This window comes from Bradysia coprophila, unplaced genomic scaffold (assembly GCF_014529535.1).
Source record: "Bradysia coprophila strain Holo2 unplaced genomic scaffold, BU_Bcop_v1 contig_70, whole genome shotgun sequence".
Classification (NCBI taxonomy): Eukaryota; Metazoa; Arthropoda; class Insecta; order Diptera; family Sciaridae; genus Bradysia; species Bradysia coprophila.
Window position 1 is genome coordinate 804,335 of NW_023503941.1, and position 27,178 is coordinate 831,512.

Below are 27,178 nucleotides of genomic sequence, written 5' to 3' on the forward strand. Positions count from 1 at the left end.
TGCAGCGCTTTCAGATATTGATCACAGTGTAAACATTGGGAAACTCCCCATAATTGTCCATCCCATCAACGCAAAATAGATCATTGTCAATGTCATTGGAGATGTCAAATGAGCTGTCATTTTTACAAAGCTAACCACAGTGTTATGATGAAAGAGAAGAAGATAATTTGACAAATACCCCAAGGCAAGTTAAAACAAGGAGAGCGATTTTTGACCACTTTGTTTAAACTGGTCTCGGGGTCACACGTCAAAATGAGAGAAATCACATACAAATTTAACTGGACTCAACTCGCTCAACTCTCAATTTCTTTTTTCATTGATGAATATTTGACAGCTGACCCCGAGACCAATTAAATTTAACTGGTTTTCGCTCTGCTTAAACACTGTATAAACTGGTCTTCTGTCCTCTTGCTCTCAACGTACCACGTTGAAAGAGAAGAAAATACGTTGACAAGTACCCCAAGGCAAGTTATAATAACTACTCTTCGGTTTTCTCGCTCTGATCATAACAGTCTATGTTACAAAAATTTATATGGAGCTGTCATTGTTTGAGGTTAGCTTTGTGAAATTGACAATTCATTTGACTCTATTTTGAAAGAAGAAACCGTTATTTGACACTGATCTATTGTTCGTGTGTTTTCAACCTTGGCCAGAAATCATTTGGTTCATTTGCGACTCTAGAACATTGCCGCAGTCGATCGTCTTCATCGAACCTCCTTATTTTTCATCATCTTTTACATTTTACCTAACTTTTTAAAACGGTTTTAGCCGAGAAAAAAAATTGCAGCCAATTTGAATATTCTCTTTATATTCAACCAACATATAAGACATCCGTATCTCTGCTTATACCCTAAAAATCACATAAAGTATCCAATAAACGACATTTAACGGTCCTTAAACGATATCCGGATATTTTCTTTCGGGATTTTTTTTTTTCGTTATTCAGATTCATTCAGAAACATTTTCTTTCATTTTTCTTTTCTTCGTCTTTTTTTTTCGGGAAATGGAAAATGGTAGAAAATGTGATGGTTGCTTAACCATCAGGGATGAAAGTTAGACTGGTGTGTAATATAATGTGACGGGTGTTAGGTATTTATATTCTTCGGAATACATCGATTGTATTCACCCACAACAACAAAAAATGTGGGGGAAAAAAAGAAAGTGTAATGGGGAGAGAATTATTATAAATACGAGAATTATTTTCACCATGGTTCTCCAACAATTCTGAAAATGTGTTGGTGCTGTGGGGTGAAATGGCTTTGAATGTTCATATGATTAGTAAGACGATGTGATAGTTTGGGGATTGGTGAAAGACTGTGAAAATATTTGCCGCAGCTATATGTTCAAACGCTATGGTATATGTATAGTCAATGTTTGTATGGAAATACGCGGACGTCTTCAGTCTACACATTAAGAGAGTACAAGGGTACGCTGAAATTGTAGCCTACATTTGTGCGTTTCGAAATTTTTGATCGCTGATAACCGAGATTTGCACCAAAGGTACACTTTTCTTAAAGCACATGAATTTTCCACAGACAATCATATTTTTTATTCAAAGCTGCCCTGTGAAAGTTATCAGCGATCAAAAATTTCGAAACGCACAAATGTAGGCTACAATTTCAGCGTACCCTTGTACCCTCTTAAATTGTTAGGAATTGTTAGAGACAAAACAATTCAGTTTCTTTAGGGCTCAGTCGAAAATCGCTATTCTATTCAGCATCAGCAGGTCCGCCTGACTTACAACTAAGGACGTAAATTAAAAAATTGTTTAGCGTATTGACAGCGTAAATTCTATCGAGTTCTATACACTATGTGAAATAAATATCTAAAAATGCAGCTAAATCTCACTGCAATAAAGAAAAATGAAATTAATCGTTGCAATAATGACAGAAATATTGTGTCTATTACAAAATCAAACATTACGCTGGTAACATTTATCGAATTGTTTATTACATCCAATAAAATGGTGTAAGCATACACGAACGACTCGGGACGCGTGCCATTAAACGCGCACATCATGCAGAACACATCGTCCAATCCAATAAAAAATCGATCACAAAAAATATGATTTCTCCGTAAAATTTGTGAAATTTGGAACAAATCTCAATTCAATATTATTATTTAGCTGGCTGGGCAATAAAAAAATTATTATTTTGTGTAATAAAGACATTATATGACTTTTTTCGATGATTCTTTACCCACGGTTTTTTTATCAATAATTGACTATACGTCCGTATCTTTTAATAATGTGCCAGTGTAGCGTGCGTTCGAAAAACACATTTTCAATCTTTTTTGTGCATAAAAGGAGAGGAGTTACCTACGATAGAGTGATATGTGAATTAGGGTAGATCAAGTTTTGATATTTTTTTTCGAAGTGACTGATTGAAATGGCAAATATGTAATCTGATGGTTAATTTAGGACAGATAAACTTTATGAAAATAATTTAAAACATTTAGAAGAATATCATTTCCTAAAAATATTAATTAAAAGTATGGAAACTAAACTTTAACAGCAGTTGCAGAAGCAAAGACCAGCTGGATTTTCAACAGATATTCGAAAATTTTGTGCCAAAATAACAATTTGGAAGGAGTTAGGTACTATATTTACCTGCGTTACAAAAAAGTACCACTCTTTTAGTTCCACTTTTGTTCGTAAAAAGGAAAAGTGTAACAAAAAATGTGAAACTATACGGGTGGGACGGATCGATTTTTTTTCGTGATTTTTTGTCACATATTAGCAGAAACACGAAAAATAAGACACTCGTATATCGGGCATTCTCAAAATATTGTCTCATTTAAAAGATTTTACAAAAAGAAAATCTACGAAAATAGCACTTCCCACTCAATTTCACACCCAAATTACATCCAATCTGAACTTAGTCAAATTTGGTTTAACGAAGAAAATCGTCGTCAAAGTCGTTAATCGTAACATGAGTATTGTTTTTGAAACGTCAAATCACCAACACAAAAATTTAGTGTCGGTTGCGTCGGTTGTGAAATTGAAATAACTTTGATGATTTCGATGTGATTCAATACAGATTTTGTGCGCAAATGTGCTTCTTTTTTTTTAACAGTTCGCTTAGCGGTTTACTTAAAATATTCGTCAAAGCCACCAAAATGATGAGAAATTTATTTTGACCAATCATGTAAGCAAACAACAATATTGTCATATATTGACATATTCCCTCTATCCGTCGAAACGACCCAGTCGTCATATTAGCATCTCTCTGACTTTTGAGGAGCTTAACGGTAACACCTTTAGTTAGAGAAATGTCACATCCCTTCATGCTACACCCAAAAAATTATATTTAGCTCAACATTTTTTTTTGAAGCGGGACAAGTAGAAATGTTTAACGTAGGAGTAAATATAGACTTACGACTAAAATGCATTAATATTCAGCTGAGCAGGGCATCATTCTCATCTATTTTGCACATAGTATAGCTTAATAGACAATAGTACTGTTCAACAGTACTGTTCAACCACCACGAAAAATGCAAGGCTGTAGACTTTGGGGAGGTCACGCAGATACAGATACGCGGGTTACACACCACACTTGATGATAACATGGCAGATCTCATACAAAAATTCACCTACTGTGATGATTGTCATCGCCGTGATGATGTGGGGAATTTTTTTTTGTATGTAAAACCATCAGACGTTGTGTGTTCCAGCGTATCTGATAAAAAGGGGGTCTGCGTGACCTCCCCAAAGGATACAGCCTTGGAAAAATGTACTGGCTGCGTCATTATTGTGAGCAGTCTTTTCTTGCGCATTTAATGTAAGAACAGTAAAGGGTATTTCATGTTCTCAAAATACCATTATCGTCAGGGAATTTTAACGAATAGGATTGAGTGAAATTCAGTGAACGATTAGTGGAGGACGGGTATGGGTGCACCAGTCTACGGCACATGTAACCATTAGACGAGTAACTGTTGTTACTTCATTGATAAACTTTTTGCGTCCGACTGCTGGTACACGCCTGGAGACTGATGCCGCCATCTCAGCCAGGATTCGTTTAAAAAAGAAGCAGAAAGAGAAAATGCATTTTAAGAATTTTCTGTACAATACCGATTACCGATGTGTTATGTGTCTGCCTACAAAGATATATAAGCTCCCAGCTACACCAACGTGTTAACATAATCTCACTAATCCTTGATTGTCTCGAATAACAAATCAAAATACAGAATTATCATCACGATCCCATCATCATTTCATATTCAAAACGTTTGTTTAATTATTCGTTACAATCCTTCTGATTACTGCTTTTCAAGACCACTCCAGAACGTTTAGATCTGTGTCCATTATACCAATACAGCATTCACATCATCAACAACAACAAAAATATTAAATGAAAATCGCAATAAATTTATGCATAATGAATGTTTCCACTTGCTGTGCTCCGAACAAGAAATGAAAAGTGTTCTTGTTTCAGTCGTAAGTACATTTTAAGATTTAATTTTGATTAAAATGAGATTAAAATCTAGAAACAAATTACATTTTTGTTTATTGTTGCTGATGGTATGGTGTTCTGTGTTTGGGTGATGATTATCATTGAAGGGGGCTTGGAATTCAGTCAGCTTTAAGGGCTGATGGTGGAATTTTCATTTATTAGGTGAAAGCACAATCCAAAAGAATATTTGCAGATGAGGCGACATAACTACACGGTCAATATCGTCAGGAAAGATATTATCGTTTTTTAGACGATAGTATCGTTTTTTGGACGATAGTATCGTTTTTTAGACGATAGTATCGTCCAAAAAACGATAGTATCGTTTTTTAGACGATATTATCGTCTAAAAAACGATATTATCGTCCAAAAAAATTTCATCCAGGACGATAATATCGTCTAAAATTATAAATTTTAAAATATTTTCAGGACGATATTATCGTTTTCTTGACGATGTTATCGTTTAAAAAAACGATAATATCGTTTTTAAACGATAATATCGTTTTTAAACGATAATATCGTTTTTAAACGATAATATCGTTTTTAAACGATAATATCGTTTTTAAACGATAATATCGTTTTTAAACGATAATATCGTTTTTTTGGACGATACTATCGTTTTTTTGATGATACTATCGTCTAAAAAACGATATTATCGTTCAAAAAACGATAATATCGTTTTTTTGACGATAATATCGTCCTGGATGAAAATATCCGCTGGACGATATTATCGTTATTTTCTTTTTCTGAATAAATTTATCGTTATTTTGGACGATATTATCGTCCTGGGCGATAATTTTTGGGACGATCATATCGTCCAGACAATATTTTAGAATTTTTCAATTTAGACGATATTATCGTCCTGGATGAAAAATTTTTGGGCTATAATATCGTTTTTTTTGACGATAGTATCGTCTAAAAAACGATAATATCGATTTTGAGACGATACTATCGTCTAAAAACGATATTATCGTTTTTTAGACGATAGTATCGTCCAAAAAAACGATAATATCGTTCCTGACGATATTGACGGTGTGGAAACGTCCCGCCACCTATTTGCAGGCCAATAGGCAATTGCAGCTTAGCTGTGTGATATAATTCGATTTGTTGGGCTTTCACTGGGACTTCCAATGTTGCTGTGTGTTTCACATTTGACTTCGTTGAACTATGTTAGTACGATGATTTTCTATTTTTCTTTGTTTTGTGATAGGTCGGCAGTCATATTACTGTCCCTTATCCTAAAAAGTACCGACCCACCAAAACCGTACTACCTTCCTAGCAACGTTTTTGTTTCGACATGTGGGATGCATTCCTCGCCTTCGGCGCACTTTCCACACACATCAACGAAAACTGTCCCAGCGATACTATTTCTCTTTCGTAAAAAAATTACAAATAAAACTTGCCAGATACCAGTTAACGAAACGGACTTTTTTTTCTCGTACAACTCCATTTCATTTCTCATAGCGAAAATAGCTACAACATTTGGCTGTGTTCATATATTACGGAGTGATTCACACAAGTGCGTCCGTACGTGATGCTTATCTCTTTTTTTAATATCATTTTAAATATGTAATAAAATGATTAAAATCCTCATCACCATCCCACATATAAATGATATTGGGATGAGATAAGCAGCAATGAAAAATATTTCGAAAATTCAACCCTCATCGCAATATGCTTCTCTGCAACTGATTTTGAAATAACGTGAAAAGTGACACGCGTCGCCCCTCGAAACGTCATATTTAATGTTTAATCTCCATGTAACATTAGTTTTTACGAATGAGAGATATGTGCGTAAATCTGATTGGAACGTCTGATAAGTTGATATTTAGAATAATGAAACAATGCAAAGTAATCTCTCATTTTCTGTAACGATTCTTCACTTGTTTTTTGAGTTGAGCGAATAAATAAAAAAAAATTTGGTTTCAGGTGTCTTCTATTAATCGAGTCCTACGAAATCTAGCAGCTCAAAAAGAACAACAAAATAGCTCACCACCAGGCGTAAATTCGGGTATAAACAGTGGCAGCAACACCAATAATTCTGGCATTGTGGTAGATTCCGTGTACGAAAAGTTACGGTTACTTAACGGTCATCATCAGAATGGTCCACCACCGAGCTGTTGGCCCCGAGCGCCATCTTGGTATCCCAGCTCGTTAAACAGCTCAACGCCATTTCCTTTACAGCCACTCAGTCCAGATGGACCAACATGCACAATCTTAGCGGATGACATTCAATCCAAAAAGGGTAAGTTTTGTAAAAAAGATTTTTTTGTCGGTTAAGGTGATTGTATCATCATCAGTTGGTGTAGCTGCATCAGTCATTTCATGTATTTTAATTTGGTAACTTGCGTGAGATACAGTAACTGTATACAGTGTTAGGAAAGCGATAAAACAGGGACAAAAACTCGATCAAAATACGTCAAAATTTCTACTCTCTTTTAAAACTCTATATACAGTGTTAAAGTAGAGAGATTTCTGCTCAGTTTCAGTTAGCTGGCTTCCACGGTTTTCATACCCATACAAAGTGCAAATTTCGAAAGTTCTAACTCTCAATTTCGATTTATTTTCATTAATAAATTTTTGACATTGCCCTCGAGGCCAGTTAAATTTAATTGATCTTCTCTCTACGTAAGCATTTCCATATACATACGTAGTGCTTTTTTCATAAGTGGAAAGCAAGCATAAAGTATGATTTCCACTCAACAAAAAGTACTCAGTAAGAGAGTCATGAGAGAGTCGTGATAAGGCGAGCTGTCAAATAAACAAAGCAAAAATTGAAAAAAATCAATTTTTTCTCTCACACGGAGTACCTTTTTGGTAAGTGGAATACTGCATAAACACACTGAAAAGAGCGTAAAAGAGAGAAAAATGACACTTTAATGCTTGATTTCCTCTTACGCCGTTTACGTTCCGTTTAGCTAAACCACGCCTCTTTTTTATTGTTTAAAGAGTAAACGGAGTGCAAACGGAGCGTAAACGGCGTAAGAGGAAATCAAGCATAAGTGTCCATTCCACTCAACAAAAAGTACTCCGTGAGAGAGCCGTGAGAGAGCGAACTGTCAAATAAGCATAGAAAAAATTGAAAAAAATCAATTTTGTCTCTCACACGGAGTACTTTTTTGGTAAGAGGAAACTAAGCATTAACCAACTGGTCATTTTTCACTCTTTTACGCTCGTTTCAGTGTGTTTAAAAACGAGAGAAAAAATACCACTAATTCAACTGCTATCGATGGGTGATATGTCAAAATTTCTATGTCCAGTTAACTAGGAACAAACCAGTTAATTTAACTGGGCTCGATGGGGGAACACTATTTTTAACATTCTATTCATTTTGGGGGACCATGCTACCACTTTCGCTTTAACTTCGATTCCATTTTTCGACCACTAAACGCTAGACCTACCATTTTTGGGGCTCGAAATCGATAACAAAAATGCCAGAACATAGGTTCACTTAATACGTGTACGTAAGCTCTGGGTCACGTAAAATTGGATTTTTCTATGTTTATGCAACGTGTGTCTCTACAAAAACTTTTCAAATTTTATCAAGACATATGTTCCGTAGCAAATCCAGTACCGTGAGAAGACAAGAAACAATTAAGAATAAAATAATGACAAAGAAAACATTCGGCTCAATGTGAATCGAAAAAGCAGAATAAAAACCTGTGACTTTGGCTAATTAATTGAAAATTAAAATATATCATGCAGAGTTTGATGAAATTTTACCATCGACTACAATATACAATATCGCTTATACTTACTCTGCCATACTGTACACCGTCTCTACAATGAGTTGAGAACAATATTGAACAAAAGAACAAACATTTCGCCCCTTTGTTCAGATACCTTCTTTTCTTTTATATTATTACCATTGCGCGACAACTACAGCACAAAACACTAAATATGAAAATTGAAAATCAAATCGGCAGCGTTCAATAAATAAGAAAAAAAATATAAAAATTCACGACAACGAATCACTGGAATATATCTAACAGAAGTAAAAATATGCCATTGGAATCGAAAATCACTCACACATTTTACAATAAGGTAGAAAAAGAGTCCTACCCGACAATGGGTATATATGAAATGAATATAAGTTCGAAATGAAAAGAAAAGAAATTGAAAAGAAAAATAAATGGAAATAAACAATGGCACAATAATATAGATCGAAGATTAAAAATTCTCATGCGAAAAGTTATGTTGCGAGAGTGCGAGACACAGGAACAATTTAAAATATTATTTTTGATTTTTTCATTAAATTTATTTCGTTAATTGGAATTTCTATTCTGAATCACACGACAATGCATGTATGAAAATTTATCTCGATACCTTCACGGTGCGTAGCGTTCTAGTACATCTCGTCTGTCTAGAAACTATATCAAATAATCGACTCGGAAAGTGCTATAACAGGAAACCGCGAATAAATTTTGATGAATAAAGGAAATGGGAAATTGTGTGAATTCCGAGAAAATGGTAATAATGGCTCGTAAATAATAATAGTCATGGTAAAGCGGAGAGGAAATTACCAGTTAAATGCTGGTATTCAATTATGTGCATAGAGTTATCCAGTGAATAGTACATTATTTACCAATTACTTCTTGTGTGTAATTTGCCGATCAAGGCGTAGCCGAGGTTGGTAAACACACAAGAAGTACCAATTCCATCATTTGCCCCATTGCCAAGTAAGGTATATTGTTCAAAAACTTGAGGTAAAGTTTTGGATCCGTGCAGTAAAGTTAACTTTACATCACTTTTTTGAATAAAATACCTTACCTGGCAATGGGGCAAATGATGGAAATGGGACTTCTTGAGTGAAATTTATCCATCGAGGCGTAGCTCAAATTTCAAAAACAGTTCAGTTGCAATATTTTATCACACTCGTGCCATGTTTTGATGTCACGTTATTTATCTAGTAGGATAAATCGGTAATTATTGACAGGAGAAACTGTTGTGGTTTACTAACAACAGAGTAAAGTAAACCAGGCAGGAGCAGTCGATTTGACGAGGGATCTAGATGCATAAGTAAGCTTTTGATTTCGGTGCAAAACGCTCACCAATACAGGTGCATGAAATAATACGTAAACGATTGTAACTGGATTTAGGTCCTTGCTTTAAATGTATTTGCGTCCTCTGCTCCTGTCGTGGGATCAATGTTAAACGTGTTCAGTTCAAACTTTCGATTGTATCGACATTCATAAATTCCTCTTCCTCTTCATACGCCACCCAAATTCAAATCATGCTCGAAAAGTTTACTTTTCACAGCTCAATTGCAGAAAGTTACTTTTTCATTCAGGACCAACAACGTCACATTCTCTCACCAGATAGAGAGCCAATACAACAACTTTTCTCTCACCTTTTCGCACTCCTACACTTTTTGCGTATTGCGTATTGGGATTTCATGCAATTGAGTTACAAACAATTTTTTTTTTTTTTTTTATCGATGAAGAACCTAATTATAAGACACTTTGTCTCGTATCATATGCTAAAAAAAGTTAAAACTTTTTTTATAAATCATTTTGAAAGTCACTAAAAACACGAAAATTCGAATAGAAATACAGTATGTCATCAAAAATTTTTGTATTTCGATTCGAATTTTCGTGTTTTTAGTGACTTTCAAAATGATTCATAAAAAAAGTTTTAACTTTTTTTGGCATATGATACGAGACAAAGTGTCTTATAATTAGGTTCTCCATAGATAAAAAATAAAAAAAAAATTGTTTGTAACTCAATTGTTATGAATAAAATGATATTTGAGATGAAAGTAGATTGCTTCGATTGGCAAATATGAGTGAGTGATGTACCGCAGTGTCTGTTGTTATGTTTCGTTCGGAATGTGACCTTCTGATCAGCCTGACTCTGAGAAGTACCGAAACATCGAATTTTTTAATCGTAGTTGCAGTGACGGAAAACGTCGAATTATGATCCTAAGGTACAAAAAATAATATTTCTAACGAAAAATATTTTGATTTTGAAAAAAATCTACAAATTTAAGATTCATCAGCTCATTTTCCCAGGACGTCCTGAGTCCTGAAACATTGCCCAATTTTTTTTTTCAAATTTGTTAGCACTAAGAGTCCAATCTTAAAATGCTCAACTAACACTTTGTCAAGGGAGAAATCTCCGAAGTTATCAACCAACCCCAACACAGAACAATGTTTTCCAAACCACAAAAAGAAGGAAGCAATACATTGAACGCCAAAAAAAACGCCTTCAAGCAATTATGTACCTATTTATGTCGACTAAGTTCTTGTTTATTTAAACTCCATAAAAGTTGTTTAAGCAAAAAAAAAAACAAATTTTGAGTTTGTGACACATATCAAATGCATTTTCTAACAGATGAAACAGACCCACTCTTTTCATACACATTTTACAAACAAAAGATTTCGATGTTGCTTCAAACATTGGGATCTCACAAAGTAACAATTTTACTTTGATCATCTAAATCCGATTAATAAACATCATCAGGCGATGATAATCGCATAACATTACAGATTTTCCATTTCATGTTTTGTTTGCATTTAAGATACACCGTGTCGTTGCCATATAACAAGATTTTATGGTAGAGTACACTATTACACTCCACCTATATACCACATCGTTCTATATGTAGATATATACACCGTTCGGCACGAAATGTTGAATAAAATGTAAACGCAGATATTTCACACAATGCGGTTGTAGATAAATGGGCATTTAACTGTTTTGTGTGGGCGAGGTATGTGGCGATTGTGTGGTAAAATTATATGTTATTGTATGAATGGGGTTCGTGTGGGAGGAGTGGATTTAAAAGCATTTAAGTGGTGGAGAACGTTTTAATTTAATTAATATTGTTTGTTGTGGTTGGATGATTGCATTTGTTTGCTTTTTTATGTTGTGCGATTGTGCCTTTGAATAAACAATTTTTTTTTGCAGTTCGGTTATGAAATAGTTATTTATGCAATCGAGTGGTAATAGAGTATTTTGTACTCGGTGAAGAAAATTGAAATTTTCTAGAACTCGTCGACGTGTGTCCATGAGACGAAATCAAGAGTTGTACTCGAAAGGTGGCATGGTGCCGCTGTCAATCAAAGGAAATCACAAAAACATATGGGAAACCAGACATGTTCAAACAATCACAGTGCCACGTTGACATCTATCGAGTGTCAATGTACAACAATTTAAGTTTCTCTTGGAAACCATCATTGTACGTTCGGTTGCGGCCGAAATTAGTAATTTATGCAACTAGTTGCGAAAAGTGGTACTTTGTGTCACTAGATGTGATGTCATCAAACAAGCGAAGTGAGTTTGATAACCACATCATGTGACAAAAACTACCACTTTCGCAACGTGTTGCATACAACGTTTTCTGCAACAAGCTGCGAAAAATGAACTTTTGAAATGTAAAACATAACTCTGCCTTTAACATACATCCTACTGTATGAACGATCAAGTAGACTGCATTTATGTACGCTTCAAAAATTGGTTCACTGCGATTATATATCTCCATAGCCGAATGGTTAGAGGTGTTGCTTGATAAGCATTGGGTTTTGGTGTCGGTGGTTCGAAATTTGGTCAGGGCAGAGTTTTTATTTACGGGTAATGGTTCAGATATTCAGAAGGAGTGGTGAAAAGGAAATCCATTTCACCACTAGTGACAAAAAGCATATATGAATTTCCATTTCACCACAAGTGGTGAAAAGTAAAACATAGAATACCAGAGAAAAAAGACCGCTCGATCGCCCCCCAAATCACGCATGAAAAAGTTCAGTTTTCGCAGCGCAGTTGCAGAAAGTATATTTTGTCACGTGTGACGAAAAGTTGAATTTTTCGGCACTAGTCTGCACGACATGTACAGAAGAATTCCACTTTCAGTTCGAGTCACAAACGACGTTTTTTAGCTTGAAAACTGAAATAAAACGAAAGTACCACAACACAGACAAAGAAATCACTCTACAACCATTTCAACAGCAAAGCATGCACACTTGATCGCAGTCGGAAAAATATATATGAAAATACATTTTCAGCCGCTTTCCCCGGTCCACAAAGTTTTTTTGCCTTCGCCGTTTAGGAACAGCGTTGTTCCTAACTTATGTTAAAAAAGCATTGTAGCATGCTTTAGGAAAATAACTATTTTCGGCCGCAAATATCTCTCTGCGGAAAGTACCGCAAAAAATCAATTTTATGCCACTCAGCATCATAATATGTAAAATTTGCATAGTTTAGATGTCTCTATGGCATAAAACGTTGTATGCAACTCGATGCAATGTATGTCTATACTATAGACTCTATAGGCTCACGATGTGTACTATGACACACGACCTCGTATCATAATTACAGATCTAGAGCTATTTCGATCGTAGTTTGTGTGTCGAAATCCGTCGAATTTCAGTCTTCAATTCAAAAAGGCAACGCACTGCTACTAGCACGAACACTACTTTGACAAATGTCCAATTTGGAGGCTTTTGTGATGAGAGCTACCGTTTAATATTGTTTGTATTGTGTGTTTTAACTCATACAACGAAAACTATTCATCTATCTTTACGAAAGAAACGCAGTGCCTACTGTGACTACATCAGCCTCCAAATATTTCTTATGTTCATGCTAGGAGCAGTGCGTTGAAAAAGGTTATAAATCCTTTCATCGAAATTCATTGACGCGAAAAAACACACGCCATCATATTTTTGCATACGTAAATGGTAATGCAGACTGCTGTTCGACTACAGAAAAAAAGATATTTAAACTTTACCGCCTTGCAGCGGCAGCCTAGACTTTTTCGAGATACAGAAAATCGTGGAAATTTAATGAATATTTTCAATTTGACAGTCCAATGGTATGTACAAGCTATAAAAACCTAACAACAAGAAAAACAATGTTTTGCGTTGTTGAGTAAAACAGCGTACGAATCTTTGGGATCATGATGGAAAATGGATTAACTCGGGTCAATGTGTCGCTCGGCCAAGGGCTGCGGTAACACAATGACCCTCGTTTTTTATATATAAATACGTAATCTCCTATAAGATTTATTTGAGACGCCACTGTATGTAGTACGTGGATCAAGGTAACATAAAGCAATCCAACTGTATACCATTACTCGAATACCCTTGCATGATACGGTAAAGTTAGAAAACTGTGATTTTTCTTTGCTGTTATTACACTCTTAGAGTAATTATACCTAGAGAGGAAATTTGTACGACGAAATGTCGGTTTTTGTAAAATACTCATTTCGTATAATTTTACACCAATACATGTATGCGTTGACACTTTTTCGCTTTTGATAGTTCAATTTGTCCTCGTAATGCCATTCGGTGGATTTCATTCTGGATAGTTTGGATTTCATTCTGGATAGTTTGGAGAGCGGCAAATAATTAAGAGGGCAAACACACATACCGATCAACATTTCGTATTTTCTGTTGAGACCACATATTTTACGTAATTTTGTTCGAAATTTCCTCTCTAGGTATAATTACTCTTAAATTACACTTACCGAATTTGAAGTTTTTGCTGGTCGTCGTCAGCTGGGTTTAATTAATAATTAATAATTATCGCTTTTTTGGCAAGTGTTCCACCCATTTGTCTTCACATACTTGCATCGTAAGATGTACGTATATTGAAATGATAACCGTTCTGGTATGAATTCGACACAGATTTGAAATTCGTTGATAGTAAATATACCCTGCATACGCAAATGATTTATACAATATACATGTACAATACACACGCACATAAATGAAAATATAAAAATGATATGAACATAATGTACGCAAATTTATAAATGGGATGTAGGCAAACAAAAGAAAATTCTAAAAAAAAAAATCCGAAATATATTTTACAATACACAGCAGATATAAACGTTGAAATTTGCATTACGTTCACAGAAATGAGCACATTATATAAATATGGATGAGTGAGTCGAGTATATGTATAATTTCAGTTTTCTGGCTGATAAAAAAAAATATTTAGGGATGAAAATATTAAATTGTTTTACTTTTCATTTTTTTTTATAGCAAAAAATCGGAAAATACGTCTGGGGTTCGCTCACATTTGGAGGATGTTGTTAAAGTCAGATTCTTTTTAGTATCGCCCCGCCCCGCCCCACTATCGAACAATTAAAACTGCTTATGTGTAGAAAAAGGTTTATGTTTAATAAATGATGGAAACCCCGTGGAAACAGACATCAAAAACGGCATAATTCGTGTATTTTTCTAAAATTAATATTTTGCTTTCAAGTGAAGGCTCATATTTGACCAATTTTTGAAGGCTCATAAAAATTTCTGGTCTTTGACTGAAACATTATTTTTGTTATTTACGAACAATGGGACAGGACATGTAACATATCTGTACTTGCCCTGTGTCTCCGGGACAATATCTATCCAATGAACCCCAACACACGTATGTCCATAGCCTGTAGCGGCAGTCAATCACGGACAAAAAACACCCTTCGATTTTTGGTGGAAGTTCACTTGCCAATAAGAGAATATTAAAATTAAACGACTGCGGTTTTCGAGTATCTGGCCAAGGGCTATCGGGGCTTTTACACAAAAAGTTGCTAAAAAATAACTCCGACGGAGCCTGGTCCACTTTCGAAAAAATCCCTCTCTTTTTCGGTAAAGAAGAAAACAAGGAAAAGTGCCCTGGTTACTCGCCAAACAAGCTGCTTAATCCACGCATTTAGTGGTATGGTAGAAAGCGCTGCATAAAAAGCGGTCGAATCCGATATTTTAACGTTGATATCTCCGTTGTTTTTAAAAGAATAAGAGCCAGATTTTGCTAGGTTTGCATCTTTTATGGAGTTTTATCGATTGGCATACTCATTTGTGTAAAATGTTGAGTAAAAATTTTTTTCTAACTATTTCACACAATTGAATATGCCAACCGATAAAACTCCATAAAAGATGCGAACCTAGCAAAATCTGGCTCTTATTCTTTAAAAACAGCGGAGATATCCACGTTTGAATGTGAATTCCCATACAAAAATTCAAAATATCGGATTCGACCGCTTTTTTACGCAGCGCTTTCTACCATACCACTAAACGAAGGAACAGTGGCTATTGACCGGGGGTGTCTAGCCCAAAGTTCGTTAGATCCATTCTAGCTACCAAAGCGCAAAATGAGTACTACTGGTTGAACGGCGAATGCCAATTTCCAGGACGTCTCTCGGAGTGTTGCGACTCCGCGCAATTTGAGCAAGCTGATCGGAGCTGGAAGTTCATGCTTCCATCCGAAGTGGTCATACCAACCACGTACCCTACCCGAGGGTTTGTATCGGTACCACGGGCGCTGGCAGCCCCCCGAGAACCTTCGGGAACTCTCGGGCCCAGCGATGGTTGAGGAGCCTATCCTTGGCTGAAACGTGGTGGCTGTGGGTTGCACCCTTTGGGGTACTACTCCCGAGGGAATTGTAGTAAGAATAAAGATGGGTTCTGGCCTCACCTTTGGTATGCGGTGCATGAAACACCGGCATAAAAAGGTAGTCTTCGGACGCGCTGATTGAGCGTATCTCAATCTATTCCTCTTAGAGAGGACGAGATGTTATGCCTTCGGGTGGGTAATCTCGTTAATCTAAAGATGCTTTTCTTACATACCACTAAACGCGTGGATTTTCTTATATTTTCACAACTAAAGCGTCTCTTCCGACCATAAACATTTGCAGTCAGTTTTACAAAAATTCCGTTCGTGTATCATCGGTTAATCATTTCACCTAGACGAACTATCTCGAGCTAGCCGAGCTGCTGTATTTTATTTGTTCGGCGTTTCGGATTTATTGCAACTCTTTTACTGCCGCCAGCCTCTAACAGTAGTACGTTAAAATTAATTAAATTAATTAATTAAATTAAAACGAGGTTTCTCCATTTCATGCAACAAATTTAAGTCCCATCCAACGTTTCCCATTATTTATTACGTAACTATAACTGTTTGATGACAGTCATGTGTTCTTACTAAACTGCTTTTATAAACCCAGAAAACATCTAAACTATCAAAACGGAGATCTACCGACGGCAAAAATTTCCTCCATTCAATGAAGTGCATTCCAACGCTACGAATTGTTATTCACTTTTTTCATCTATAATTCGCGACTATTCAACGTAGTTGACACACATGCTTATTATACTTGTACATAAAAGAGTTCGAGTGCCACTTCGTTAGAAGTAATAACAACTCTTCTTGCTTACCCATTAATTTATTAATGTTCGGGTACTGTGTAGGTTACAATCACATGTCAATGTCACTTATTCATAATTTAAAATGTATATTTAACAACAGGGGCAAATGGGAAAAAAATGTTTTTTTTTTTCTTTTATTTTTGAAATGGATATGGTAGTTAAGTTTGACTGTTCATATATTTCTGCCGCAACTTAACAATTGAAGAGTTTTAGTACTTTTTACCTCTGGAGCATTTTACAATAGGTTATACGTTGCGTTACACTAAAGTATGTAAATTTATTGTGAAATTGGAATTTTCAGGTTCTAATACGTAAAGCTCAAGAATTAATAGTATTCGAGTGTCTGAGAGACCGTAGACTAAAGTTGACCAAGGGCGTACCCTGAGCGTGGTATATTTGTACTAATCGTTACATTTCCAGGGGTGCAGTGAGTAAGCAATACCTTTGACGTCTTTTATTTACCCAGAACACATTACTTTAATCACTACAACCAAATTCTCGAGAGTATAAATGAGTCGCGTTTACTTACGTGCGATTATTGACATCGGCTTCGATTCAGATCAACAGAAATACGCACGTAAACTTGACTTTTTACCCCTTTTGAACCATTACTCGTAAATAAAAATCCTACCGTGACCAAATTTCGAACCCCCAACAACAGAATGCTATGTTTATCTAGCAACATCTTTAACCATTCGGCTTTTACGATACATAACCAGTTTTTGAAGCGTACATTATCGTTCATACAATTTTTCCTTCATTCAGTAGTAAATGTTTTGAATTTCAAAATTGTTACTTGTTACCCAACGGAAGAAAATTAGGAAAATTCATTTCGAGAGTGTTGTTCGTGGCCAGAGCGTAGCGAGGTGTGTAATAAGCCACTTTCGAGCCTAGGGAAAACAAATGACATGTAAATGACTATATGCCAAATTGTGACCGGTTCTGACGCTAGGCTGATATTATCATTTGAATAATACAACCGACATATTGGGAACTTTGTTTTCCTTAAAACAACATAAAAATGAAATGTGATTTGAAATATACGTATAAAGTACTTTTATTTGTATATATACGTAATAATTACGCTAAAACACCTATGCTTCTGCTATGGGTGTACGTATAATTTGAATTTATTCTACGATGAGATATGCCAGGCATTTTACTTTACACAATGTCAGGTTTATTCAAGCAGAAGGCTGTGATAAGGCATTCATTTCATACATTCAATGTTTTCCAACCCCTCGGTACATGCATTCTATTACACGTTTAGAACGGCAATATGTGTGATATATACTTTACAAACGTATATGTTCGCTAAATTTTCACCATTGTGAGACTGTATATGGACTACATACAGTGACACTAAACTAAACATTGTTATTTAGAGGATTATATTATAGATGGGATATGAAAAAAAGAAAGGTATGAAAACGAATGTTAAATTATGATGACGATGTCGACGTGTCTGTTGCTCAAATTTTACTGATAGATACAGTTTACGCGTTACACTCTACATTTGGTCATAAAAGAACAAGAATGAGGTAACAGACCAGTTCTCTGATCATATTTATACAGTTACCCAATTATATTATGACTACGGTTGTGGGATTCATTACTTTTACATCCTACACACTTCCCACATTCAATTGAACCAACGAATTCAATTTTGATTTTGTCGATTGGCACCATTGGCATACAAGTGGTTAGTTCTCATTATCTGCTTGTGGTGGCACCATATACTTTGCGTGTCCAAGCAGTTAAAGAAGTGCCAGGTAGCGTCAATCAAAATTCTGAAAGGACAGTTTAGATCACATCTGAGTTGATCGCAAAGGGAGTAAGCAATTTAGAAGGTTTTTTTTGTATACTATATGCATTTTACATGCTACATGCGTCGAAAACGGTACTTTTCATGTTTCACGCACTACTTTCGACTCCCATAGCATGTAAAATCCACTCGGGAAGATGAAATGTCTCGTTTTCCTGTGTTTATTGACCTCAATTGCGCCTCGGATCAACAAAATTCACACGAAAACCATACTTTCCATCTTTTTATCCCAAGTCATGTAAAATACTAATGCTTTTCTGATCTTTCAAACATGAGAAGGAAATTCGTGTGAAATGGGAGAAATGTAAAACCCTAATGAAATATACCCTCTGACAAGCCTTCTCTTTTGAACACTTTGCACCGAAAACAAACAAAATTTATCGAAAAAATTAAAGATGCGACTTCTCTAGAATTGAAAGACGAATCCAACGATCTATCACTCATTTGAATTGGAGAACCCGTGTTCCCAAAGTTAATGAAATAACCTGCAGTTTTTGCGATATCACGAAAAGCTTAAAAATACACTGAAATGTCACTTCGCAATCTGTTGACAAATGAACAATGAAAATGTTATGAAAAGAATCTTGCATATGTCATGTACCAAGAAGGCGGATATCAAAAACGGTGGAGGTACAGCCGATCGTCATTTTGTTGCACAACATCTTATGATTAGAATTTTGCTATTTTGTCCAATTTAAACTCAACAATCAACACACGTTTTTAACGGTTTTGTTGGTTTTCTTCATGTAATTCGTTCCATTCATTCTACATGTATTTCATTAGGGTTTTACATTTCTCCCATACGAATTTCCTTCTGATATTTGAAAGATCAGAAAAGCATTAGTATTTTACATGACTTGGGATAAAAAGATGAAAAGTATGGTTTTCGTGTGAATTTTGTTGATCCGAGGCGTAGCCGAGGTCAATAAACACGCGAAAACGAGACATTTCATCTATTTATCCCGAGTGGTTTTTGCATGCTTTGAAAGTCGAAATTAGTGCGTGAAACATGAAAAGTACCGTTTTCGACGCATGTAGCATGTAAAATACATATAGTGCACAAAAAAAAAACTTCTAAATTGCTTACTGCCTTTGCGATCAAGTCAGATGTGATCTAAACTGTTCTTTCAGAATTTTGATTGACGCTACCTAGTAATTCTTTAACTGCTTGGACACGCAAAGTATATGGTGCCACCACAAGCAGATAATGAGAACTAACTACCTGTATGTCAATGGTGCCAATCGACAAAATCAAACATAGCTAACGCCGACCCGTACGAAACACCTATTCGTATCAAAAGCCTTTAATGTGAAACTCTTCATTTCTCTTACTTCATTTTCTTCTCTGCTGAAAAACTATTCTCCCTTTAAAATCACTTACATTATCCACTCTTTGCCTTGTTATCATTTACAAATAAATTGCCGGAGGCAATATAGACAGCCCCGTACGAAGTCAACTTTCATAAATTCCTATTTAAACAGCTATATACCGCTATATTTACCTATATTTCACTATAAATAAACATTTCACAGAAAAATATATGCTATTATATAGCTCTATATGCCTGTATATAGCTCAATATAGGTGAATATAGATATATAGATGTCCATATATGGAATGCCTGAAACACCCCACACACATAACAAATTATTTCCATGTTAACAGAAACTCTCTAAGTACCATTTTTCCCAAGATATATCACTTTTTATAAAATCCAATATGGCCGCCGGCAGCCATTTTGTTAGGAGACCGGAAATAGTACTGACATGTAAATTCGTTAAAACCTTTCAAACAAAATAAAATTCATGAAATTCGGTTAAAATTTACTCGAGATATTGACAAAATACTCCACGTTCACTGTACGGCCGAGTAGCCAGATAAGAGCTCACTCCAAGAGACCTAGCTCACGCTCCGGTGAACATAATTTCATAAACTTTTTTTTCCCTGATTGGTACGGTCAATACCTATCTAATAAAGCGAAAAATGTTCAAACGTGGCCGACCTACAAGCAAAAACTGCTTGCCGCCCTGTGCCTGTTCCACACCAAGGGGTCTAACTCACGAGTCGGTCATCCGATTTCCATAAACTTTTTTTTTGTCGATCGGTATTGTAAATACCTTTTATTTGACGTATCACTTACAAGTTTAACGTTTAAATGTCCGGAGATATCTTCGAAAAACCGTAAAGCACTTATTGGGCCACAGCTCGGGAGGGGTCGATCCAAAATCACTCATCTTCGAACTTAGCCTGTCTTTTGACATTACCAAACGGGAAAAAAAAGAATTTTCAAAATCGGATGCGTTTTACTCAAGTTATCGTGCAGACAGACAGACGGACAGACGGACATTTTTTTTTCGCGGATTTGGCATCTCTAGACAACCACAATAGGTTTCCGCTTACTCAGGGAGTCCAATTCGACGTGTTACAAACGTATGCGTAAACCTATAAGACCCCAGTACTTCGTACGGGTCTAAAAATGAAATTGAATTCGTTTGTTCAATTGAATGTGGGAAGTGTGTAGGATGTAAAAGTAATGCATCCTACAATCCCATACTCATAATATAATTGAGTACCTGTATTCTCAGTGCAGCGAAATTATCACCATCCCTCTCTCAAACCTCATTACCACTAAATGTCTTTAAAATTCCGAAATGAACGAAAAAATTGAAAATTTGATTACAGAACTAGACGCTCAAAACTCCGATGAAACTGGGTCTGGTGAAGGAGAAAATTCGAATGCTGGCTCAACGATTGGTACAGACGATGATCAGGCAAGATTGCGTTTAAAAAGAAAGCTTCAACGAAATCGTACATCTTTTACGAACGACCAAATAGATAGTCTAGAAAAGGAATTTGAACGAACGCATTATCCTGACGTTTTTGCTCGGGAACGGCTAGCATCCAAAATTGGATTACCTGAAGCGAGGATACAGGTTCGTAAATGATCGAATCATCAAAATTCGACCGATTGTTCTGTAAAAAAAATGATTTAGGTTTGGTTTTCGAATCGCCGAGCGAAATGGCGACGAGAGGAGAAGCTTCGTAATCAACGACGAACGCCAAATTCATCCAATCCAATCGGAACGGGCGGCAACACAAATACGAACACAAGTCATGGATCATCAACTCCATCACATTTGGGTACACCAAGTGATGGAACGAATGATTTGCAATCGGGTATCCATAGTAGCACACAGATTCCGTCTCTATCACCTCCTAGGCTAAATCTGAATTCAAATTTTGGCAGCACAATGAGTTCTATGTACTCAACGATACATCCATCAATGTCAATGACTGATTCTTATAGGTAAGAGAAGCATTCACCACCAACAACTAACTGAGAACTGCTCATAACGAACCAAAAAAAAAAAAGTTTTTTCAACAGTCCAATGACATCGATGTCATCCTTTTCTCATCCGTCGATTGGATCAATGCCTTCCTCACCGAACATTGGCATTGTACCGGGTAGCGGTAATGGCGGCAGTGGAAATTGTTTGCAGCAACGTGATTTAACTCCACCGTCACCATACCAATGTCACATGACACGTGGACCGATCGGACCTGTTGGCGGTGTTGTGCCGCCACATCCATCACATTCCCATTCCACATACGATTCATTAGGCTTAGGTTATGGAACACGTCATTCGCCATGCAGTCCATCACAGACGGGATATCAAATGAACGGTTCTGCGTATGGTCCATCGAATGGAAACACAACAGGTAAGATTTGGAATTCATTGCGCCGGCATCCGGAAATGGTTTAGTAATTTGAGTTCGCTTCATTATTTCGAAGGACTCATATCACCTGGAGTTTCTGTGCCAGTCGCCGTTCCTGGTCAACCTCCAGATATGTCAACGCAATATTGGGCAAGGCTTCAGTGACCATGGTGTTAATATCAATTTTGATTTATGATTTTTGTTAAGATTCTAATTTTAGTCAGAAGAAATCTTTTGTTTTCTTTCGAAAATAATTCCATTCCACCGATCGTACTATTATTTGTAGCGAAAACGTTAAGGAACAGATGTAACTATGATCCGGTCGAGTCGCTATCAAAATTGTTAAAGGGAGAACAAATTTTACGTCAATCGACCGAATCACTGCAAAAGGGATATTTAAAAGTTGGTCTCGAACAATGATTTGCTGATCAGTTGAGCGTTTGCAAATGGTGCGTTTTTGTGAGTAACGAAATAGCTATTTTCCTAACGCATGCTAAAAAAGCCTTTGCTACGCGAAAAAATTTCCGCAACGACAAGACTTGTGGTAGAACTTTTTGAAAAATCTGTGTTTTGATGGCGTTGGGAAATCTGGCACACGCGATCATAGTATGCGCCCTTTTACTGCATGTAACAAAAAATCATGACTGTGCCAGATTCGCCCCTTAGAGGTGAATCTGGCATACCAGCAATTTGTAAGGTGTGCCAGACTACCCCACGCCACACTCAACGAAATTCGAGACAAATTTAACGAAAAATTTCTGTTAGATTCTGCTATAACTGATCGCGAACGTTACTAATGACATTGAGGTCGTTTAACCAAAATCGACAGATAAAACTAAAATCTTCAGTTACACATTATTTTCGTTACCCCCACGTTCATCGTCTAGTTTATTCATTACTTTTTGTATTCCATCGGAGAATATTATTTTATGGCTTTTTGTGTCACTGAAAATATGTTCGATTAAAAATTGATTTGTATATTACCGACAGGCCTCCCACTTCCCATAAAATTCCCACAACTTCGCAACACTGTAAAATAAAAATAAATTTTCATGCTACTAGGTTCCCACTACCCATTTCTAGGTGACTTATCTCCACTTTTATTACTGGCTCACTTCTTTCCTCGCATCGAGTCGAAATATGTTTAACCACTACCGAAAATAGATCATTGTCAATGTCGTTTGCGCTGTCAAATAAGTTGTCATTTTCATAAAAACTAACCTCAAATCGAACAAAAAAGGTGCTGGACACAAATTTTCATATATTTCAAGGGGCAGCTCTGTGAACGGAATATCTTTTGAGGTTGGCTTTGTGAAATCGACAAGTTATTTGACACATTTAGAGATCTAGGAGATCTAGAGATCTATTGTAAGGTCAATTCTCGGAATCCGATTGTCTTTCAGCAAAGCACCTCAAGCATAAGTGGTAATCTAAATAGAGTACTGGATACAAGTCCTACAATTGTAAAAAAAAAATTGGATTAAAAGTTCATACAAAATCACCCAAAAACCACTTACAGTGGAGGTGTGACGCAGATTCTTTTATACACTTAGAAAAGAACGATACACAAAAAGAAATGCACAACAAACGCCAAACGATTTCAGCGTCATAGCTATTAACATTGACAAGATTGTACACATTCCGAATGGATCTAAAATCTACAACTTCACATTAAATTGAGTTTCAAAATGTCTGACATTGTTCCAATAACGAACTTTTCATGCAGTTGTTTACAGCTTCCTCATCGTATGTCATTTCGTTTTGCGTATCGAATCTGAAAGCGTCACCCTACCGATATCAGTTCTTTTGTAAGTGGATAAGTGGACTTCATTAGAATATTCATTAAAACATAAATTTTTGAGATATGGCTCACACAGCTTAAAACGTTCATTTTATGAAAAATGTTCCTTTTCCAAATTTTGTTTAATTTTTAGCCCCGTACGAAGTACTGGGGGCTTATAAGATTAATATGCCGTTTGTAACACGTCGAATTGGAAGCAGACAGTAAGGGCAAAGCATTTGCTTATGTTCATAGATGACGAATCCGCAATAAAAAAAATGTCCGTCCGTCCGTCCGTCCGTCCGTCCGTCCGTCCGTCCGTCCGTGACCCCTCTAGCTAGAGTAAATCACAACCTTTTTTCAAAATTCTTTTTTTCCCCGATTGGTATCGACAAAAGTAAGGTCAAGTTCGAAAATGGGCATGGTAGGGTCGGCCCCTCCAGAGCTAGGGCCCTATAGGTGTTTTTCAGACTTTCGACGATATCTACCGAAATACGCACGCAATAGCTGCTTGTCATATATTAAATGAAAGGTATTGACGAGTAGAACAAAGTTGCTGAACATTGTTTTTGGGTAAGATGTAACATGGGCTTGTTGGGAGGGCTCAAAGGTCGTTACTCGGCCCTAAGTGTTTTTTGCACATAAATCGAGTAAATCTCATCCGATTTTGCTAGTTTTAGTTTTTTATGGAAGGTAATTGAATACCGAAAAGAACGTGGCGAAAAAAGTTTCAAATTAGGGCCCTTGGACTAAGGCCGCTACTCGGCCCTAAGTGTTTTTTGCACATAAATCGAGTAAATCTCATCCGATTTTGCTAGTTTATGTTTCATTTGAGAGATAATTGAATACCGAAAAGAACGTGGCGAAAAAAGTTTCAAATTTGGGCCCTTGGACTAAGGCCGCTACTCGGCCCTAAGTGTTTTTTGCACATAAATCGAGTAAATCTCATCCGATTTTGCTAGATTTTGTTTTATTTGAGAGATAATTGAATACCGAATAGAATGATGGCAAAAAATGTTTCAAATTTGGGCCCTTGGACTAAGGCCGCTACTCGGCCCTAAGTGTTTTTTGCACATAAATCGAGTAAATCTCATCCGATTTTGCTAGATTTTGTTTCATTTGAGAGATAATTGAATGCCGAATAGAATGATGGCGAAAAAAGTTTCAAATTTGGGCCCTTGGACTAAGGCCGCTACTCGGCCCTAAGTGTTTTTTGCACATAAATCGAGTAAATCTCATCCGATTTTGCTAGTTTTAGTTTTTTATGGAAGGTAATTGAATACCGAAAAGAACGTGACGAAAATTTTTTTAAATTAGGGCCCTTGGACTAAGGCCGCTACTCGGCCCTAAGTGTTTTTTGCACATAAATCGAGTAAATCTCATCCGATTTTGCTAGATTTAGTTTTTTATGGAAGGTAATTGAATACCGAAAAGAACGTGGCGAAAAAAGTTTCAAATTTGGGCCCTTGGACTAAGGCCGCTACTCGGCCCTAAGTGTTTTTTGCACATAAATCGAGTAAATCTCATCCAATTTTGCTAGTTTTTGTTTCATTTGAGAGATAATTGAATGCCGAATAGAATGATGGCAAAAAAAGTTTCAAATTTGGGCCCTTGCACTAAGGCCGCTACTCGGCCCTAAGTGCTTTTTGCACATAAATCGAGTAAATCTCAACCGATTTTGCTAGTTTTTGTTTCATTTGAGAGGTAATTGAATACCCAATGGAAAGTTGGCAAAAAATTTTGGGTTTCTAAAATAATATCGTAAATTGTTGGTTTTATTTGAGAGGTACTTCGTACGGGCTTTCGTAATTGCGCTATGCGCAATTTTAAAAATGAACACTTTCAGTAAATTTGACAATTCCCAACTTGACTTGCATTTTGGTAACAGACGCATTAGAGGGTTGTAGACGTATTAGGGTTCCGGGCTTATTAGGGCTACGGACGTATTATGGTTGCGGACGAAATAGGATTACGGGTTGTACGGGGCTAAGTCGCAGCAAACGCTCCGACTGTTCTGATGCCTTGTTTTTAGATATGAGAACTTGCGTCACGGCCACTTACTAAAGTGGGGCCATGATAGTACTCCCTAGAGTGTTATTGTTTGCACTGTCAGCAAAAATTTTCGAACAGTTACATATACAGTGACATAATACATTACCAACACTATATTTGACAGCTGTCACTTCGATCACTTATGCTTGTAGTGCGTTGCTTTCAGTCATTTAAAACAATTTTCTAGTAAAATGTATATTTTAACTTGCGTTCCCGTGAGAACTATAATTGTAATTCCCAGAAGATGAATAAAATGAGTGGAAGGCCTGAAATGATGCTAATAACGTGTGTTTTGTATATGTGTACCAAAAGAAACTGCGAGTAAACTTATTTCCAATGTTTTTTTTATATAGAAAAATTCTATTGATTTTAGTCGTAAGATAGTCATCACCCATCAAAGAGCATATTTTTACTAATGAAAAACTAAATGAAAGATTTAAAAAGAAAATATGAGAAACAAAAATGTTAATGAAAAACAATTCTAAAAAAAAAATTGCGAAAAAGAAATGGAAAACATTGAAAATTTAACATTTAATTTATCCTAGTTGTGTAAGGTCAAGAGAAGAATAAAAGAGATTACAAATTGTGTATAAATATTCGTGAAAGGCGCGGCGGCGCGATAACAATAATTAAATTTAATTTGAAAAGGGAAAGACATCAACAGCAATAGAATTGATATTCGTAACATAACAACAACCACAAAGCAAAAGAAAGGAATGGATTGTGTAAATTCTTAATGTACCCCCCCTTTAAAATCGTTCAGTACTCCAAAAAGAAAAGGAATAAAGAATATAAACCAATAAAATCGCTTGTTTCTCTTTTTGGTCTGAGCCCCTTCAATTCGTCAAATGTCTGCATAGCCTTGACAAAACCACATAGTAGGGGCTCACTAGCTACATTTTGCTGCATTTTGGCATAAATCCGTGAATTTTTCACTATTGATAAATATGCATTTGTGGATTCCAAAACGAATAGGGGACCTTGAAAAAGTGACCTCTAGCGCCACCTACATCCGGTTGCAGTTTTAGATGCAGAGGTAACTTTGATGAATTTCTGTGTAGCGGCGATCGAAGCTACACAGGTGATATTGGGCTCAAACGAAAGCTAAAGGTGTGAGATATGTGGTGGGATCCGATTTCAAGCAAATTTCTAAAAAATATGGGAGGTAAGTGGAAAAGGTAAACCAAAAATGATTTTCTAATCAACATCCGTCTAAAA

At 36.2% G+C, this 27,178-nt stretch overlaps 1 protein-coding gene and 1 long non-coding RNA gene across 2 annotated transcripts in view; one reads left to right on the plus strand and one right to left on the minus strand.

Moving 5' to 3' along the window:
- Nucleotides 1–22,426, plus strand: part of LOC119083571 (paired box protein Pax-6-like) — a 43,763-nt gene extending 21,337 nt beyond the window's left edge. Inside the window, exons 6-10 of the mRNA XM_037193317.1 lie at nt 6,378–6,693; nt 21,094–21,344; nt 21,405–21,718; nt 21,785–22,131; nt 22,205–22,426. Coding sequence (XP_037049212.1) covers nt 6,378–6,693; nt 21,094–21,344; nt 21,405–21,718; nt 21,785–22,131; nt 22,205–22,293 — 1,317 coding nt within the window. The 3' untranslated portion in view covers nt 22,294–22,426. The remainder of the gene's footprint in view (nt 1–6,377; nt 6,694–21,093; nt 21,345–21,404; nt 21,719–21,784; nt 22,132–22,204) is intronic.
- Nucleotides 15,322–16,034, minus strand: LOC119083588. Its single transcript, XR_005088892.1, has 3 exons — nt 16,003–16,034; nt 15,665–15,669; nt 15,322–15,439 (listed from the first exon to the last, which is right to left on the minus strand). It is a non-coding gene; the product is annotated as an uncharacterized LOC119083588 (long non-coding RNA).
- Nucleotides 22,427–27,178: the final 4,752 nt, after the last annotated feature.